Source organism: Apis florea, unplaced genomic scaffold (assembly GCF_048593485.1).
Source record: "Apis florea isolate Af1SG1 unplaced genomic scaffold, ASM4859348v1 contig_3493_pilon, whole genome shotgun sequence".
NCBI lineage: Eukaryota > Metazoa > Arthropoda > Insecta > Hymenoptera > Apidae > Apis > Apis florea.
The window spans coordinates 2,522,849-2,541,482 of NW_028256772.1; the positions used below are offsets into that span (position 1 = coordinate 2,522,849).

The 18,634-nt window shown below is 30.1% G+C and overlaps 1 protein-coding gene across 2 annotated transcripts in view; it reads left to right on the forward strand.

Moving 5' to 3' along the window:
• Positions 1-18,634, forward strand: part of Myb (proto-oncogene like protein Myb) — a 35,917-nt gene that overhangs the window by 2,636 nt on the left and 14,647 nt on the right. The window contains exon 1 of one of the 2 annotated variants that reach the window (XM_003693466.4): positions 5,863-8,605. The exons of the other annotated variant lie outside the window; for it this stretch is intronic. Coding sequence (XP_003693514.2) covers positions 8,511-8,605 — 95 coding nt within the window. The 5' untranslated portion in view covers positions 5,863-8,510. Of the gene's footprint in view, positions 1-5,862; positions 8,606-18,634 lie in introns of those variants that run through there. 2 annotated transcript variants of the gene reach the window in all.

The window sequence follows — 18,634 nt, forward strand, 5'->3', positions numbered from 1 at the left end:
AATTAATATTTGAAATATATATTTTTTACATTTTCAACATAAATTATTTTAAATATTCAAATTTATATATTCAAATATTATATCCATATTTTTTAATTTATTCAGAAATAACTTATACACAATGACGTTTCTATCTTTATTTCACTTTTAACATAAATATAATTTTGTGAGAAAGTATTTATTCCGTAAATAAAATTATAAAAACCGTAAATATTGGCAAAATATAATAACAAAATGATTTCCGGTTTATTGATATTTTCCTTGTATTATGATCTGAGGTTTCATTTTAGAAATTAAAGATCAAATTCACTTCTATATATTTTAGATTTTTATTAAAAACTTTTTGAGATCTTTAATTAGCCACTTTTTTGTACATATTGTGTTTCGTTGGTTTGCAGCAATAGTTTTATTAATGGCATATCTTTAATTTATTCGAAACGTACAATTTCAAAGTTTAAACTTTGATTGATAGTTTCATATTACTCTCTTTCTGTTTTAAATTAATACTATCACATATATACTTATTCAATATATTGTAGATTTATAGATTCAATATTGGTTAGCAAAAATGTAGCATAATTTGCAAAACATGCGCCTATCGCTATGATTATTTGCTTCGCTTCGAGTTCATGTCCCTTCATCCCGACATTCAACTTCTAGTTATCAATATTAACTCGTCTGTTGGGAGATAGAATGACGTCAACACACGAACCCGGTGTCCCGCATGGCAACTACCAACTAACCAAAGTGTGCTCAGGCAGGACGCAAGGACAGACGCCACGCATAGCGCACGCAATGTGTTCAGGAACACATCACACTATACATGGCAACATACATACACACACATATACACACATACACATTTGCCCAACTCGTGTATAGCCCTCGCGCTTGCTCCGAACTCTGGCACTTCTTCCACACCCCCCTCCTATTCGTGCCTTCGACGGCCCCTTTCCTCTCTTGTTCTTTTCTTTACACCTTTTGTGAACTTCCTCCTTTTTTCGAACGCGTTTTCTTTCAATCTTATTTCCGTTTGTTCATTCCACTTTTTTCTTTTTTCTTTCTTTGTACGATTCGCATTTTTTTGGCAAAATTTTTTTCTAATGTTACGTTATTTTAATTTTAAATTTTTTACTATAATAAGATCTATCTTTTTCAAAAAATTTTATGATTTTATATTTCCAGAATAGTAATTGAAACTGATCGTATTTATATGCTTCAATAATATTTTATCATTTATTATTTATTTTTTTTTTATATCTCAATGTAAAATATTCTAATTTTAGAATTCTATCTTTTTGATACTTCTATTATTTTATTTTTCCAAAAAAGAGTTTGATTTAATTACAATAATTGAGTTGTTTTTTAATGTCATTTAAAGAATCAATTTTTTATTGACGATTACTAATTTATCTAATTATTTTATTTTACTATATTCTATTTAATTTATGTAAAAAAGTATAATTTAATAAACTTATTTTATTAATTTAATAGCTTGTCACTTATTAATTTTTTAATATTAAAAATTAATTTTTTTGCTATATATTTTTCTAAAATTTTTCTTTATATTATTTTTTTTTAATTTTATTTTAATATTTCTTTTACATATATCTTTTTTTATATCAAAAGTATCAATTTTCCTTGTCAAATTTCTCTCTTATTCTCTTAATATTTTTGTATGTATATACGTTTGCACACGCACGCATATAAACTTGTGTCCTCGATGTCACATAAGGCTTGTACTCAAGCGTACACTTCTAAACGGCTCACATCATAGCCGGGTGGAAAAAGACAAATAAAGCTCATGTTGTCTCGTTTCATTTCTATGAATGCGACAGCTGTCTTCTATTTGTTTTCTTTCGTAATGTCGGATGCGAATCATTGTGACAAACAGTTTTATTGCGAATCGCCACTATTCTAAAACATGTGTAAGTCTACAACATGCTTCTTAATCTCTGGTGAACTGATAAAAATGTCTACCGGCGACCGATTTGTAGATTTCATGGTTAGGTTATGTTATAAAGCTGCATTTAACTGGCTTGTAACTAAACTCATTTTATTCACTGGATGAATTTCATCAGAATATTTATCGATTTACGCGAATGGATCCAATTACATATGGGAATCACATAACCTCAATTGTAAATATTTTCTATACATATCTAGCCTGCCTAGTCTACTTGAACTTCAGTTAAAAAATGGCATTAACATATATATGAACAACAACTAATATGTAACGACAACTAACAAATAATATGAATACCATTAATAATGATTTTTATTCATTCATGAGTGATTCTTAATTCGACATTTGATTAAAATCAATAACTAAAGTTTTAAAAGCAATGCGATATTGAAGAAAAATATGAAGAATCAACTTTATCATTATTACTACTTGTTAAAACAATATATGATAAAATGCCATACAACAACATTATCTCCTGCATTATTCTAACGATCTTTATAATTTTCAATCGTTTCATTCTACCTTTAAAGGTTGTTGGAGTTCGAACAGCAACAGAAAAATCCGGTACAGGAAGAACCGTGTGGTAATTTATGTTCAAGTTTTTTGGTCAGTTACCGATCTATGGATACGAATCGGGGTGCAAGTACCGCAATGCGGTCGGTAACTCGCAGTTTCCAAGGTATAGTGCGTTAATACAAGGCGAAATTACAGGATGCCGCGAGTTCCTTGTACCGAATACCAACATCGCCATGGCCGATGGTTCTCAGTCGCCTCCAGGCAAATTTTCTACGACATATGTAACGAGTGTACGTAAAGCGAATGAGAACCTGGAAGGCGGATTCTTCTTGCACTTCAAAGGGAAAAACCTGTCTGCGTTGTCGAAACGACCTGCATCCATTCTCAGGCATACCACCCTGCCTTCTTCCGATGTATATGGCGTCTGTTTCGTAGTAGGCCCTATTCGAAAAGAATTTCATGCCGCGTAGACATCTAATTTGTCTTATACAACTAAGTCTAAGCGCGTAAAATTTGACGACAATTTATCATATTTTCCTGACATTCCTGGATGATTATTTTCTCAGAGAGAAGCGCTCTTAATTCTATTCCGTGCGGGATCCCTTTCTTTCTTTTCAATTCCGTGCAAGTACTGAATGAATAGAGGACTTCTTGGACATTGAAAGAATTTTAAATAAATTTTCGAATTATGTAATATGTGCTTACTACATATCTACATATACTTCTATATATACCTCTAGATATTTATTACACGTATTTGAAATTTTTATATTATTTTACATAATTAAATTAATATTAATAATGAAAATGATATTATTCATTTACAAATAAAGAATACATTTATTAATATTATTTATTAATAAATTATAAAAAAGAATTAATTTTTTAATTTTTCACAAAAAAATCGAAAAAATATCGATATAAAGCACAACTGAAATATATCTTGTATATTTCAATTTGTGCATATCTCATGGCATCGAAAGAAAAAAGAAAAATAAAGAAGATTAGTTCTGGATGGATCACGCAAACAAAAATTTTTCTGTATAAAAATCTTCTTCAGCATCACGCTTGCATCCTTTCTTTATTATGATACAAAGTCAAAGGATATTATACCATCTGGTGTGACTCGAGCAATAAAGAACAAGAAACTGTGTAATCTGTGCCAGACAATATCACCGATTCAGATATAAAGGGGGAAAAAAGATTCCAGTATAATTTTTCGCACTTCCCAAGGCGTATGAATAGTGATTTCCTTTTTTTCGATCAGAGCAAATCTTTATTTTGCGTCTGGGTCTCAGGACCGATCTAAAGAATTTCGTGACCTGTTCAACGAGCATTGCATTCATTTCCATATTCTATGTATTTAGTGTTTACGTCTACTTCGTATCCGGTTGTCATACTGAATAGCTGACAAAAGCTGGCAAACTGGTAAATGAACTAGATGTTTAATATTGAACTTACCGTTAACTCTTTTTCATTTATTCAACGTGGCGTAACGACAATAAATAATTGAATAAAGAAAAAACGATATTTCGTTGAATGGTAAGAAAAGAAGAAGATATATTAGAAATTATTTTATATGCTAAACACATATAAAATAAAGCATAACAACTTATTTCTATTAAATAATTGTTTATTATCGATTTAACTGATTACAATATTTAAATTTATTTATCGGTATAGATTAGAAGAAAATAAAATTTAGAAATAATATGATTGACTATGATAATACTTTAATGTATGAAATAATATAAAATTCAGTAATGTCATCTACTTGAAGTACGATTACAAAACATTGATTGATTAACGATAATCAATAATTCTTAATATCTATTACTTAATAAACAATATTTATTGAAGAAAGTGAAAAAAGTGAAGCGGAAGAAAACCGATTTTATTCAAATTTATGATATTTAAATTCAGGATGCAAAACATTTGGAATTGGCTTGAAATGTTTTTTTTTTTTTTTTTTACATTTTGAGAATCAATCAGTTCTCGGAAGGCAACAGTGAAACCGTGAGGCCTTGCAGAGACATATTCCGGATCCCTTCCTCTCGTTTCTTCGTCTTTCTTGCGTCTTCTCTTCTCTTCCGTGTCCCCAACCACCTCCTCAATTCTTTTGAGCTTCTCCTCATCACTCCTCCCGATTCGTTTGTTTTTCTTGCTGCACCTTCTCTTTCTCTGTTTCACTCTTCGAAAAAGCAAAGAGCACAGGTTAAGGCCAATTCACACTGAATTAACGACATTCAAAACAATGTAAGGAATTCGAATAATCGTCATGGATTCTTCAATGTTTTCTATTAGTATAAAATTTCTTTGTAAGTGGAACCTTTATTTATCTTCGTTTCGTTTTGCGCTAAACATCGAGATTGATGTAGTCTTTATCTCAATAATGTCATAAAGGATATTGATATTTTTTTAACTTTTCAATTTCAGGATTAATTTTAAGGAATAGATATAATTTTAAGGAATTGTAATTTATAGAAACAATTTAGTTTTATAGATAACTAGATTCCTTTTTTTAATATTTCATGATATAAAATGTAATGTATAAAATGTTTTAGCAACTTCTTAAAAAATATATTTCGTAAAAATAATTAATATTTAACTTAATAATCAATAATCAACTATAAGTAAAAAAAATATCATTTTTATTATTTATTATTATTTGTTTACTATTGTGTTCAAACTATATCTTTTCCATTTTTTTTCTAAGCTGCGGTATTACTTATTTACACATAAAAGAGAAAAATAATTGAATAAAATCAAATTTAATTCGTGGTCAAATCAAGTTACTACAGCAAACTATATCCCTTGTTCAATGACCTGAAATATTTTCTGTTGGGCTATCTACTCCTCTCTTGCATAATACAGACATGCATGACATTGATTCCATGTTGTTACATATTTACAGCATTCCAGTGTCAGTATACATAATTATTATATAGCAGTCTTGAAAATTAGAAGATTCTTCGATAAAAACAATATGCACATCATTCTCAATTATAAATATTTCAATCAAAATATTTGAATCAATTAAAATACTTTTTCATTGTAACCTGTTATAGATAGATCTCTTCCAAGAGAGATTATCCAAGAGATTCGCTAATAATTTTAATTTTAACTTTACTAATTATAAGAGGAACATAATCTAAGATGCAATATAAGACAATATATACATTCCACTCAAGAACACAATATTTACGAATATAATATGATGTGTACGCGCATACGTATGCCGTATATGTATATACACGTTTGCTGGAGATTGTTCCAACCACAGACTCCGCGGTGGGAAAGTATTTCCGCGAACAACGATGCAGACGCTCCCTGAGGCGTGTACCGAACGAGAAGTATTCACCAGGATTAAAGTAGGTACGCTCTCACAGGCAACGTGCCTCTCCTTTGTTTTCATAACATTGCCCTACTCCTTCCTTATTTACCGTAACATCGCTTTATGATGAAACTAGTACGCGATATATTTAGCGATATTGAACTCTCAAGGTCACTTTGAAATTTCATAATAATTTCCCTTTATTGAAAATCGATCTTAAATCGTTTATTAATTCCAAATCTCATTTTTTAATTTCTTTTTAATCTATCGTTTTTACGCTTAGGTTAAGTTATATTCTACTTCTATTTTTCATAGCGTAGTCTTACACGTCTGTTCATCTGTTCAATAGTGTTTTTTTATGTCTGACCACTTCCTTCGTGTCACAATGGCAGACGCAGTTTTATGAGTATTAAAAGATATACAGACTGTTTCTTGCGGGTAACACCTGTATTTGTATTACATGAAAAGGTTGGGTAAGAGAACAGTAGGATATGTACTTTGTGCATTCCCTTGTGTTCCAGTAATTATCATTTTAGGTTGTTATCGTATTTAGGTTAATACATGAAAACACATCTTAACACATGTTAATTTAAGATGACTTAAAAATCTAAATTTTGTTTATTCGTGTTGCCACATGTCGTGATAAAAAATAGCTAGAAATTGATTGATAAGTAAATTATATTTAATTTTAATATTTACAAACAATTGAATTAAAAATAATCATACAGGTGATAGTCTTTTAGATGAATATCCGGTATGCACAAGAGATAGTCTTCCGCAAAACGGTTATATAAGTAAAATGTATAGATAGGCGGTAGTTCTCATAAATCTCTCAAGCTCTTAAAGACGATTAAAAGTAAAACAAGAACATCTCTGTTTCTTCATAACATAATATTAAGATTATTCTGAAATGATTTTTCATGCTTCTCTTCGCTTTGTGTGACAAGTATTTTTGTATAACAGTTTTTTTCATTAAGAAAGTATTATTGTTATTATTTGTATAAACATTATATATTATTATTATTTGTATTAAAAACACAAAACATTAAATTGAAATTTTCTTCGAGATATAAATAAAGATCTTAACATTATTTAAAAAAAAAAATCATTAATGAGCATTATATAATATTTTTTTTATATTTTCTTATATAAAATATTTTTTATATATTTTTTTTTTCATCACATATTTATATCTATAAATATATCTTTATGGAAAACATCGTTCATTCATTTGTGTCTAATAACATAGGATACATTTACTTTTAATATCTGTAATGTTAAGTCAAAAATTATTCATACGTCATTATTCATCTTAAATAATATTAACACAAATTTAAGAATTGCTAACTTCTACATTATGTCAATATTAAAATTTTTCTAATATCAGAGCTATCATTATATATATTTTGTATTTTAATGTTTCACTTTTTGCCCATATTGAACGCTAAAGTGAGGAAAGGATAATAAAGCGACTTTCGTCACAGCATCTACTGTGTGATTATTTCTTCCACAGGTTTGAATGAGCGTACGGGCGGTCGAGGGCACATGTAGCTAACGATACACACAAAGTCAGGCACACAAGTATATGGAAAGCGTGTATGGACGGTCACGTTTGATCGAGCCCTCCGCGTGTGTACCATCTCCTCTCGTCCTATGGCTTTCCTGTCCTTCCCTACCCTCGACGAACAGCCGCGATCGTACCTTTCCCCTCCACGCTAGCAGCTCAGCTCGAGAGTGCGGACCGTTCAAGCGGCTGTCGGCAAAGCAGCCGGTATCTTCAGTTCAAATCCAAACGGCGACTGGTCGAGACGTCCGCGCGACTCTGCTCGATTTTGGGCGCGCGTCGCGACAAAACAACCCATTAGGAATTTTATAATTTCGCATAATGGACAATTAGGCCGAAGGAATATTAAGGAACGACCAATAAGAACGAACGTACATTCGACGACCGTGAACGCAAAAATCGCAATCGTTTTCCGTTGGCCCGCCATCGTTTTTGTTCTGTGTCGTGCTTTCCTTCTTCTGGACCTTCTTCTTCTTGCTATCTTGGCGACAATGCTTTTTTCCTTCGCTGCATTTAAATAAATACTTATTACACTGTCGCGACGCGTACGCCCAAATATTTAATATATTTAATCAAAGATATTTAATGTTTATTGTTATTGCAAATACTTTTTTAATATAAATAATTTTCACTTAACTATAGACACTTAAAGCATAAATCGTTTATCATATGGATACACGTGACTGTGGATTGCATTGTGTAGTGGAAGATAGATAGAAAAGGAGAGTGTGAGAGACAGAGAGAAAGTGAGACAGAGAGAGGTACGAAGTTCTTATGTTTTTGCATAATCGCTTATGGAAATCACCATATTATATACATTGTAAACGGAGACGTATCGTGAACAATTAATAGACGAGCTCCATCAAATGTTAAAAATGCAATCGATCATGCTCCATTTAAATTGTCTAACAATCATAAGAGAAATATTTATTTAAATTTCACGAAAAATATTAACAGTATAGTGACGAAGTATTTCAACCACCATAGTATTAGAACTATGTAAAGTATTGAAGGAAAGATAGAAAAAAGTAGTGTTGAGAGATTGTGAAGTTTAAGTTTTCGGGACTGGATCCGTCGGGAACTATCAGAACCCTCTGATCGCGAATTTTCTCGGAAGACTATCCGTGAGAATGGATGTAGTGTCGAATGGTATACTTATGCCAGCGAAGGTCGTGGATATTACTACCTATAATTCATCTTTTTATTCTCCGCCACCTACAGAAGCGTAAGTAATATATTATAATAATGTTTCTTATATTATTATAATTTCTGAATGATTTAATAAAAATCTAAGATACAATTCTTAAAAATATTGCAAAAAGTAAACATAATGATTATTTGAAAATGTAATATAAGTACATATCCATTATAAGATTATCGCCTATTTAAATTTTTACCGCTCTTCAATTTTATCTCGTACAAACTGCCACAGCATCTAGACTTAATACTCACACATTTTATTAAAACAAATGTGTATACCGGTCTCGTGACCGTTGACGGAAGCGTGGTACGCGTAATAAGCGCTTAAAAAATTTTGCCGCGGAACAACGGAAGTTTCCTTTTCAGTGTCGATATCAAAGGATGCGGCCTTATCTTGGGGTAGATTGTAACGCCGGTTTACATATGAGATTTCATCTCTATGCTCGAAATAATATTTATATCTATTATTTTGAAATTGAGATTCTTTTTTTTTTTTTTTATACAATTAAAACTAAGAATATGTTTCTAATTTTTAACTTTTTTGATTATAATATAATCAAATATATTTTTCTGTAATTTTTAGTAAGTTATATATGTCATTGATAAATATTTTTATGTTTTATAATAAATATTTTTATATTTTATAAATATTTTCCGTCAATGACATATCATAAATTACATATTATTTTTTTACATTTTTATGGTTTATATAAAAATAATTTAAATTTAAATTTCAATATTAAATATTTTTAAAGAAGATATACTTTAGACAAGGTTTAAACAAGGACATCTCTTGAAACTTTTTGAGAGATTCATATCGATTGGTCGATCTTCACCCATGATTACAAATGCGTTAGTAGAAAGAGAGAGAGCATTTTCAAAAAGTCACCCAGTAGGTTACTGAATAGTTAAGGATAGGGAGAAGAGACAAATACACAAACAGGTCACAAGGAAAAGCAGCAGGCATCTTGGAAGGAACCTCTGACTATTCCTCATGTTGTTGCCTAGCAGATATTGTAAGCTCGTTTGGAGCCAGAGAGAAAAAGATCGGACTTCGAATAGATATGAGGTCTGCTTTCATGAGCGCGCGCGTGTACAGGTTTACAGCCGGGACAACTCGTTCTCGACTAAAGGAGATTTAAACCCGGTTTCAGATCGAACCCGTTGAGAATTCTTTAATCGTTTATTTCGTTTGCCGGTGGACGGGTTTGCGTCTTCGTCCTTTAACCGAGGCCCCGGGTGTATTAACTATTTTCTGAATTGGCTTAATAGCCAACTCTGAACCGCTTTTCGATACGCATTATTCTCATATTATATAGATGTTTATCAATGTATTTTTAAATTAAAATTGCGTAATGCAAAATTATAAAAAAAAAGAAAAAAATAAAAAAAAAAGAATATTGAAGAAGTATATCTGGTAAAAATTCTCTCTTCATTGAAAACAAGAAATTACTTTTATGAAAAAAATTACTTTTTATAAGAAGAAGAGGAAATAAAAGGAAATAGTTTAAAACATTGAAGATAACATATAAAGACATATTGAATTTTGAAGAATTTGCACTTAATCGCAGCAAAAAAAAAAGCATTATATCGAAAATTTATGCGGAAACCATGAAATGCAACGACATAACGTTTTCAGGCATAAGACGTACGTAATTAATTCATGAATAATCCGCTACGTGCGCTGTTCGAGAATAGAATAAGGGAAGAGTAAAAAGATAAATTTTTTTTTTAAAAGATCCGAGATATTATTTACATAAATTAAGATGATTTTACATATCATTTTATATATATCTTATAATTAATTAGAATATTTTTGCTATGATTTTTTATTTTTTTTTTTCGTATTCTTCATAGAAGTTAGCCTTGTAGTCTCGGATCTTTTATTCTTTTTATGAAAGAAGAATGCTAGATAGGATAGAACAGGAAACACGTGATTGGATTTTTTAGCGATGTCTTGATTGTCCAGAAGAAACTATGATAGTAAAAAACTAAGAAAAATTTGCAGATTTAGATTAAGAAAATCGTTTTAAACATATTTCATGATGTTTGTTAATTGAAAAATGTAATAATATAATATATTTATATGTACATTTTTATTAAGAATTATACAAAAAATTCGAAAAAAATTACGGATTGAATGGATTCAAAACGCAACGTTTTCATCGCGTGTGGTTATTTCTTTGTAAAAAAAAAAAAGAATCTGTCGACGTGTGAGGTTGCAACCTCAATGCAATCAGGATGCATAGTAAACTTAAAGCACGTCCCCACAGTTCAATCTAATTTTAGAAGAAATTCAACGGACTCCATGAGGCATAAAAATGAATTCCTAGAGTCGAGACTACAACTCAGTTACATATCTGTGCATAAAATCTCCGCTAGATTGCGCTGGTATTCATTTAAATTCAAAACGGAGGAGTGCTCTTTTAGTTCACAATTAAATAACCGTTTAAGCAGCTGTGCTTCTTTTAATACCTTCATCGGACAATATTGTACAGCAACGACGATATATAATAAGAAAAGGATAGAAATAGACATAAAGAGAGATCTGAGCAAGTAACAAATTTCTCGAAGGGATTCCAGTTCTGGCAAGATTCGCGACTGGGCCCCTTGAGGAAGTCCCCCCGCAAAAGGAACGACCTTTCTCTGTTTTCTTTCTCTCTCTTCTGGCTCCTTATAGTTCGTTCTCTTCTCCTCATTCGTATCATTATTTTCAATGTCGGGTTCGGTACACTCGTTTGAGGGTCGACATCGTCGTCGATCGTCAGGAGGGTATACACACAACAGCGAGCCTGATTTTCAGCATCTGCTCCAGTCAAGAAAGACCACAGTCTGGAACGACTTTGGTCTAGTAAAGGCTTTGCATATGTGCTTTCTCGTCTGCGACGCCTTCTTATATTCTATTGAGTCTTCCAAAAGCATCAAGAGCATATGTTTTCGAATTGTTCTCGACTGAGGGACGGTCAAATGATAGACTGATGCTTTCGTTCGACCAGTGACATGATGAATTCTAATGATCTCCCCTTGCCCTCGACTATTCCCTTTAATTGTATACCTCTGTTTATTTTCACTTTTTCTTTTGTTAATATCTATCTGTATTATGCTCATTGAATGATTCACTCGTTGACGTATTAAATCACATTTTATGATTTCGATTATGATTTTAATTAGAATCATGGGTAGGTTAGTTTTTATAAAGACAATGGAAACATAGGAAATCAATTATTAAATCTTGAAAATATTCTCTTGTGATATTTCATAAATTTATATAACATAACGTAACTAACTTATAATTTTAAATAAACTTAGAATTCCAAATTTTAGATTATTTTGCATTATATTGTGAAATAATTTCACTATAATATTCAGAGATATTCATCATATCTAGTAATAAGCCACAAATATCATTTAAAAAAATTATCAATTAATAACATTAACAAATAATTAGATTACAATTGAAAACTTTATCGTTTTTCATTTCTGGCAATGATAAACAAAATTTAATAGTTGAAGTTACGAATGAAATTACTTCCATAAGTTACTTCAATAATTTATTGTTCAAAACATAATAATAATTGCAAATAATTATAATGCCAAATGATTGAAACTACATGTAAAACAGATCAACTATAATAGTTACAAATAAATATTATTTAAACATTTTAATAAGTAGCTACTTAAAGTAATTTTATTTGAGATTTTTAATCAGCTACTTTTTCAACGGGTAAATGCTCTGAGTTCATGGATATATCAATTGTTATCTATCTCTTTACAGTGATCTATACTCGGATTCGAAAATCTAAATAGAATCAGAATATTTGGATCTTTTAATCAGTTATCATTAGCAAGGTGCACATGGATCAACCATGAGATTGATTCTTCATGATGTGCAGTTTCGATTCCCACGGTAGAATTAAAGATTCACGAGGAGAAAATACCCATCGCACTTGTCATGGGAACGAACACCGGGTGGCTCGTCACTCGATTTACAATTGGTTACCATACGCGGGGTAAGGCGTGGTATTGCACGACGCGCACCTCGAAAGACGAGGGGGATGAAACCGAGGGACCTTTCCCCTTTTTTCTTCTCTCTCATTTTTTCTTTTTTCTCTTTTTTTATATGCCACCACATCTATAGGGGTACGGAAATTTCCCTCACCTATCTTGTGTAGTGCACACTTTCGATCGAGAAGTGACATATGCGTACTTTGAGGTTAGGTTAGTCGATCGCATCTCTAGGATAATATTAGAAAGATAATTATATATATATTGAATTATTAACTAGGGATACAGCTTATTGAATTATACATTTTGTATGTTTGATATTTTTTTTATAATTTTAGATCAATGTTGTGAAGAAAGATTTAATTGATAAGATTATTTTAATATAATTTTATAATCTCAATAATTAAATTTTAATTTCATTTAAAATTTAATTCGTTGATTTTTGAATATTCAATTTTTGATAGAGGATCTTTTATATTATAAAAATTAATAATTTAAACATATAATTTAAACATATAATTTAAAATACAAAAGTATATAATTATCGCTAAAAGTTTCACAGGAAATGGAAAAAAATCTGTGTGTTCAATTGGTAATTTTGTTATAGCAGAGCTTGACGACGCGTTCGAACACGTGCATCTTTGTATACACGTGCATCCACATGCATACGTCATAAGAGCGGGTGCGCATGCTCGGGAAGTTCTATTGGGGGGAAGTTTGGCAGTGCGAGGGCATTGAGGCAGGTGGTAGCCAGATGTCTCTCCTAAGGACTTTTACCCTGATGTCGTTGCATGGTCGTTCTTATATATATATATATATATATACATACATACATACATACATACATACATACATACATAAATACATACGTACATACATACATAGATACATACATACATACATTTACACGATTTGTGCAAGTATGAGTAAGATATATAGCTATCCATAAACCCTATATTCGCGTAGGGAACATGCCCGAACCAGCAAACTAATTCGAACATACATATATCTGCTCCCTTACAGTGCGAATTGTGTAATACTAGTTTGTGATTCGTTTCGAAATTTATATATGTGTAAATGTGATCTGATCTGTCGGCAAAATTCAAATATAAAATCTTTAGAGGAAATTGATTTTTTTGTATCTAATTGGGACAATTTAATCTTTCTGAATAAATTTTTATGGTTAGAAATCAAATAGCTGATATTCAAATGAGTTAGCTATTTTTATTTTCTTTAATCCTTCTAGTAAACACAAGGTGGCGGAGTAAGCGCCATGTACGAACTTTGAAAACATATTGCTAAGTAGTGTGAATCATCATTGGATCCGACAATCTACCGCTATTAGTGAAACAGACATATGTGTATTCGCACGATTTTTTATAGTCTCTCATTTTCTTTAATTTGTTAATTGTTTGTAAAATTTAATATTTTAAAACAGTTTTATTTAATTTTAATTCAAATTTCTTGATCCTTTATATTTATCTCGAAAAAGAATTGAAAGTTTTTTATTTTCCTTTTTCACGGATGCTATTTTGTTGGAATTTCTCCGATTTCAGCCTTCGGAGGATAAAAGTTCTGAAACGTGTTGACCTTGATCTTGACTCGTCTTCCTTTTCCTCTTCACTCATTCCTTTGTTCTCATTCAATCTTTTTCCATTTTATCATTTTATTGCACCTGAAACTGATTTCATTAATACCATTCATGAATCAAAGCTATTACAAATCGAGAATCGCATCGGCTGAAATTTTACTTGATTTATTTTATTGAATAATTTTTTAAACATTAACATAACTTCATTTTATAATCATATTCTTAATTATTTATGTACGATTTTTATTGCTGTTTAGAAATTCTCTATAAATTATTATTGTACTGCACTTTATTATATTATCTATAATAAATATATTATAATATCGATATATACATCGTATCATATTTAATTCTTCATTATTTAATATTAAATAATTATCGAAAGATTGATCAATTTATTATTAATAGTAATCATTTATACATTTTAAAATTAAAATAAACATTCGTGACATTTAGTTACGATGATGAATATATGACAATAAAAATAGTAATATTCCTAAATGGAAGAATAACTTTTATTTTACATTAATTAATTTTAAATTCATACTTCATTAAGAGGAACTTTGTGATCAGATGAGAATATATTTTTGAAAGGCAATATTAACATAATGATCAGAAAAATTAATAACATTCAACAAATTAAAAATTGATTTTTTTCCTTCTTCTTACATAAAATTTATAATATCTTCAATCATAAAGACCACATATGATCACAGAAGAACCAACAATAAATTAAAAATAATATATTATTATAGTTATTATGTTCCAATGATAAAACAACACGCATGATGTTGTAAGATGGACCTACTTGAAAATTCTGCATATTTTGCTAGGGCGTTCCCTTTCATCATTGGCACGAGAGGCTTTTTAAACGTATAAATTGAGGAACGAGTGTATCGTATGTTTCTGACTCGTGCGGCGAGGGGGTGGGTCGTGGGGGTAGCAGCTGACAACCAAAGACCAATGAATCCCTTGCACCTGGTCTCTAACTTTGGGAAATCGACGACAGAATCAATTGCGTCGCACGCGTCCGAACGGGGTCCCAGATGATAACAGTTGCATTGACCCTTACTCTTGACCCGTTACCCACAGAGCATCAGTTTGATTTCTACTTACATAGATAACGCTCTTTTCGAATCTGCTCACTTGAAGAATGGCTTCCGGTATGTTGAAGCATTGCGTCGTTGAAGTTATGTAATTGTGTACAGAGAATAGAAATAATTTTGTTTAGAAGAAAGAAATTATCAAAGATTAATCTTTCACGTGTATCTTTCTTTATTGCAGTATCTTATACGGGATAGAGATTGATAATATGCAAATTATTGATTTCAAATTTATATATTATAGTTTAATGATTAAATAATATATTATTATTTATATGTTATATTATATTGTTGAAATGTGTTTACATTAATGAATATTAACAAAAACTTTAAATTATATTATATAATTTGTCTTGAAAAATTACTAAACAAAAATATATGCGCATATATTCATTACAAATTCGTCAAGAATACCATATTATTATCTTATATTAAAGTCATATATAATAGAATAGTTAAAACGGCCATTTAAATCGAAAACTATATTCATAAATTTCGAAATATATAGACAGACAATAAACCGTACTTTGACCTCTCTAATCCATTCTCCAATCCTCCATTACGGATTCTGTAGTAACTAGATAAGCTTCCATTTACAATCTTTTATCTCGTATAATGTTTTTGAAATTTTGTATTATTCTTTTTTTTTTTAATTTCTTTGAATATTGATAATTTCGATACTAAAGATATTGTGAGATGTGTGATATAATCTTGAAAATATGTGTATATAAGGGAATGTATATATATATATATATATATATATATATATATATATATATATAGATTTGTCTTCTGGTTTTCTTGACAAACCATGACCATGAGACATACAGACGGTGGACATAACTCAAGAAGGGACGTCGACTGGTACGCGCAATGACCTTATTGTTGCGTGACGAACAACAGGCGGACGGAAGGAAGGAAGAAAGGTGAAAGAAAGAAAAAGGAAGATTGCTAACCTTAGGGCTGCTTGTTGCAAATGGTGGAATAGAAGGGGAACAGCAGACAACGCGTAAGGAAGTGGTCGAAAAGAGGGGAAAGTTCGGAACTTCGGCAGATGTCCATAGTCGCGGTATGCGTGGCAATGATGGGTACTTTTTTCCTCTCCCTTTCTCACGAGACGCTCGATTTTCATCATGAAACTCGTAAATTCGAAGAGGGGAATGAACGTATAATTGGTGAATAGCTTCGTTAACCCTCTTCTTATGGCATTGAGATTTTTATATGATATTTATTATCCAAAATTTGCTAAGATTTTGTTTTAATAATTCTTTGAAGAATCGATTGATATTAATTAATAATAATTAATTCCAGATTTATATTGGAATGAAGTTACCGTAAGTCGGTATCATCCGTAATAAAAATGAAAATAAAATATTATGAAGTTTAAATATTACTTAATATCTCAAGATTTTTAAGTGAATAATATAATCTACATTTTTCGTGATTAAAAAATAATTTTTAAAATTTCAGTAATTAGCAAATATTAAAATATTCTCTTATATAAGAAATGCAATATTTCATAACTAAATATTCCCATTTTATGTCATCATTATACAATTGGTGTGATTTGTTAAAATTCATTAGAAAGAAAAAATTTTTTGCAAGATATTATAATGATTAAAATGCAATTATTCAATATGATAATGATAATAATAAGTTACATAAGTCACATAAGTTACAAAGAAGATCATTTTATGAAATTTGGTATGTTCTGAAATACCGATTTTGAAAAAAATGTATTTTGCGCTTTCTATGATGTAGTACAATCAGTACAGATTTAGTAATAATGTATATTTTCATTAAAAACAATATAATCAATAACTTTACACTAGAAAAATCTTTGAATTTAAAGAAATCGCATGACAATCTCAAGTTATAATGTTATAATATGTTATAATTTATTTTATTTATTCATATATATTTGATTTAAATGAGTCATTATCGTTATAATATCAATATATAATTCGATTTCTAATTTAAATCTACAATGATTTTATTAACGAAATTAAGTGAGATTTATAGATTTCTTTCTGTCTTACACAAGTGATTATTATAAATATTTAGTTAATTTATTCACAGTTAAAAGTTATATATAGTTTTATTTACGGTAATTGAAATTGTGTTCTATACTGAATCGATAATGTCGCATGTGATACGAAAATGGTAAGAGAATCAACTATCAAGTTTCTGTTACATGAAAAAACATGTTTCTCTATTTCGTGTATAGTAATATTATTAGATATGTTCGAAAATAAATTTTTATAAATCATTTTTAATATAGATAAACTCTTAAATTTTCGTTTTTTATAATTATGAAACTAACTAATTAAACAGAATCGTGAAAACATATGAAAATGAATCTTAATAATAAAAACAAAAATTAATGTCATTAGTCATTATTAAAGATTCCATCAGAATATACTGCATTTAAGTCATACAGCGTTCGAAGTCCTAGACAAAGGGGGCAGCTGTTGCAGGGCACCTGCTCGTGTCGCCACCTTTCAAGTAAATGCTAAGTGCAAGAGCTTGTTCATTCATTTTGCTTCACGATGAGTAACAATTTCTTGTCGTCGAGGTTGAATTAGCTTATTGAAAATTTCTACTGGACGTCCTCGATCTTCGATAGTAGTTTCACATACTAATTCGGGAAGGAATAAGAACTTTGTAAGATGTATTCAATTTGTATAACAATATTAAAATAGAGAAAAAGTGAATTTTGCGTTTTTAACTTATTTAAATATTTGAAGCAAAATCATTTTAAACATATAATTGCAAATTTTGATATCGAAGTATTTTATATTAAAATATAAAATAAATTAAGGTAATATTAGTAATATATATAATAATAATTAGTAATATTTATACAATATTTATCATTAAAATAATATTTGATAATTTTTATTCTTTGTCTCATCATCTTTCTATCATAATTTGAATATTACATAGAAATTTTGGTTGTCAGGAAATTGTAATTATCCTTTTGACCAAACAGGAAGTCAGAAGCATCGAGGTAAGAGGATAGGAAGATATAAAATCCAACGTGATCCGGTAGCATATTATTCTTTCCTTTCCTGTGTCACTACCATTATTCTTATCTTTCTTTTGCACTCTCATTCACGCCCTCTCGTATCCCTTTTTGTCTGCCTTTCCTCCTTCTCTTCCTCTGTGTCATCCTATATATAACACATATAAAATTACTACCCTAAATTGATTAATGAGTAGTCCCGACTGAGTCGTTTCCTTTGTCCCTTGTTTCTACTATGAATGTCACATATTGAGTAAAATTATGATGATTTTTATCAGTTATTCTGCGGTTGTCCACGTGCCTTTCGAATTGTCATTTTTTTTCTTGTTT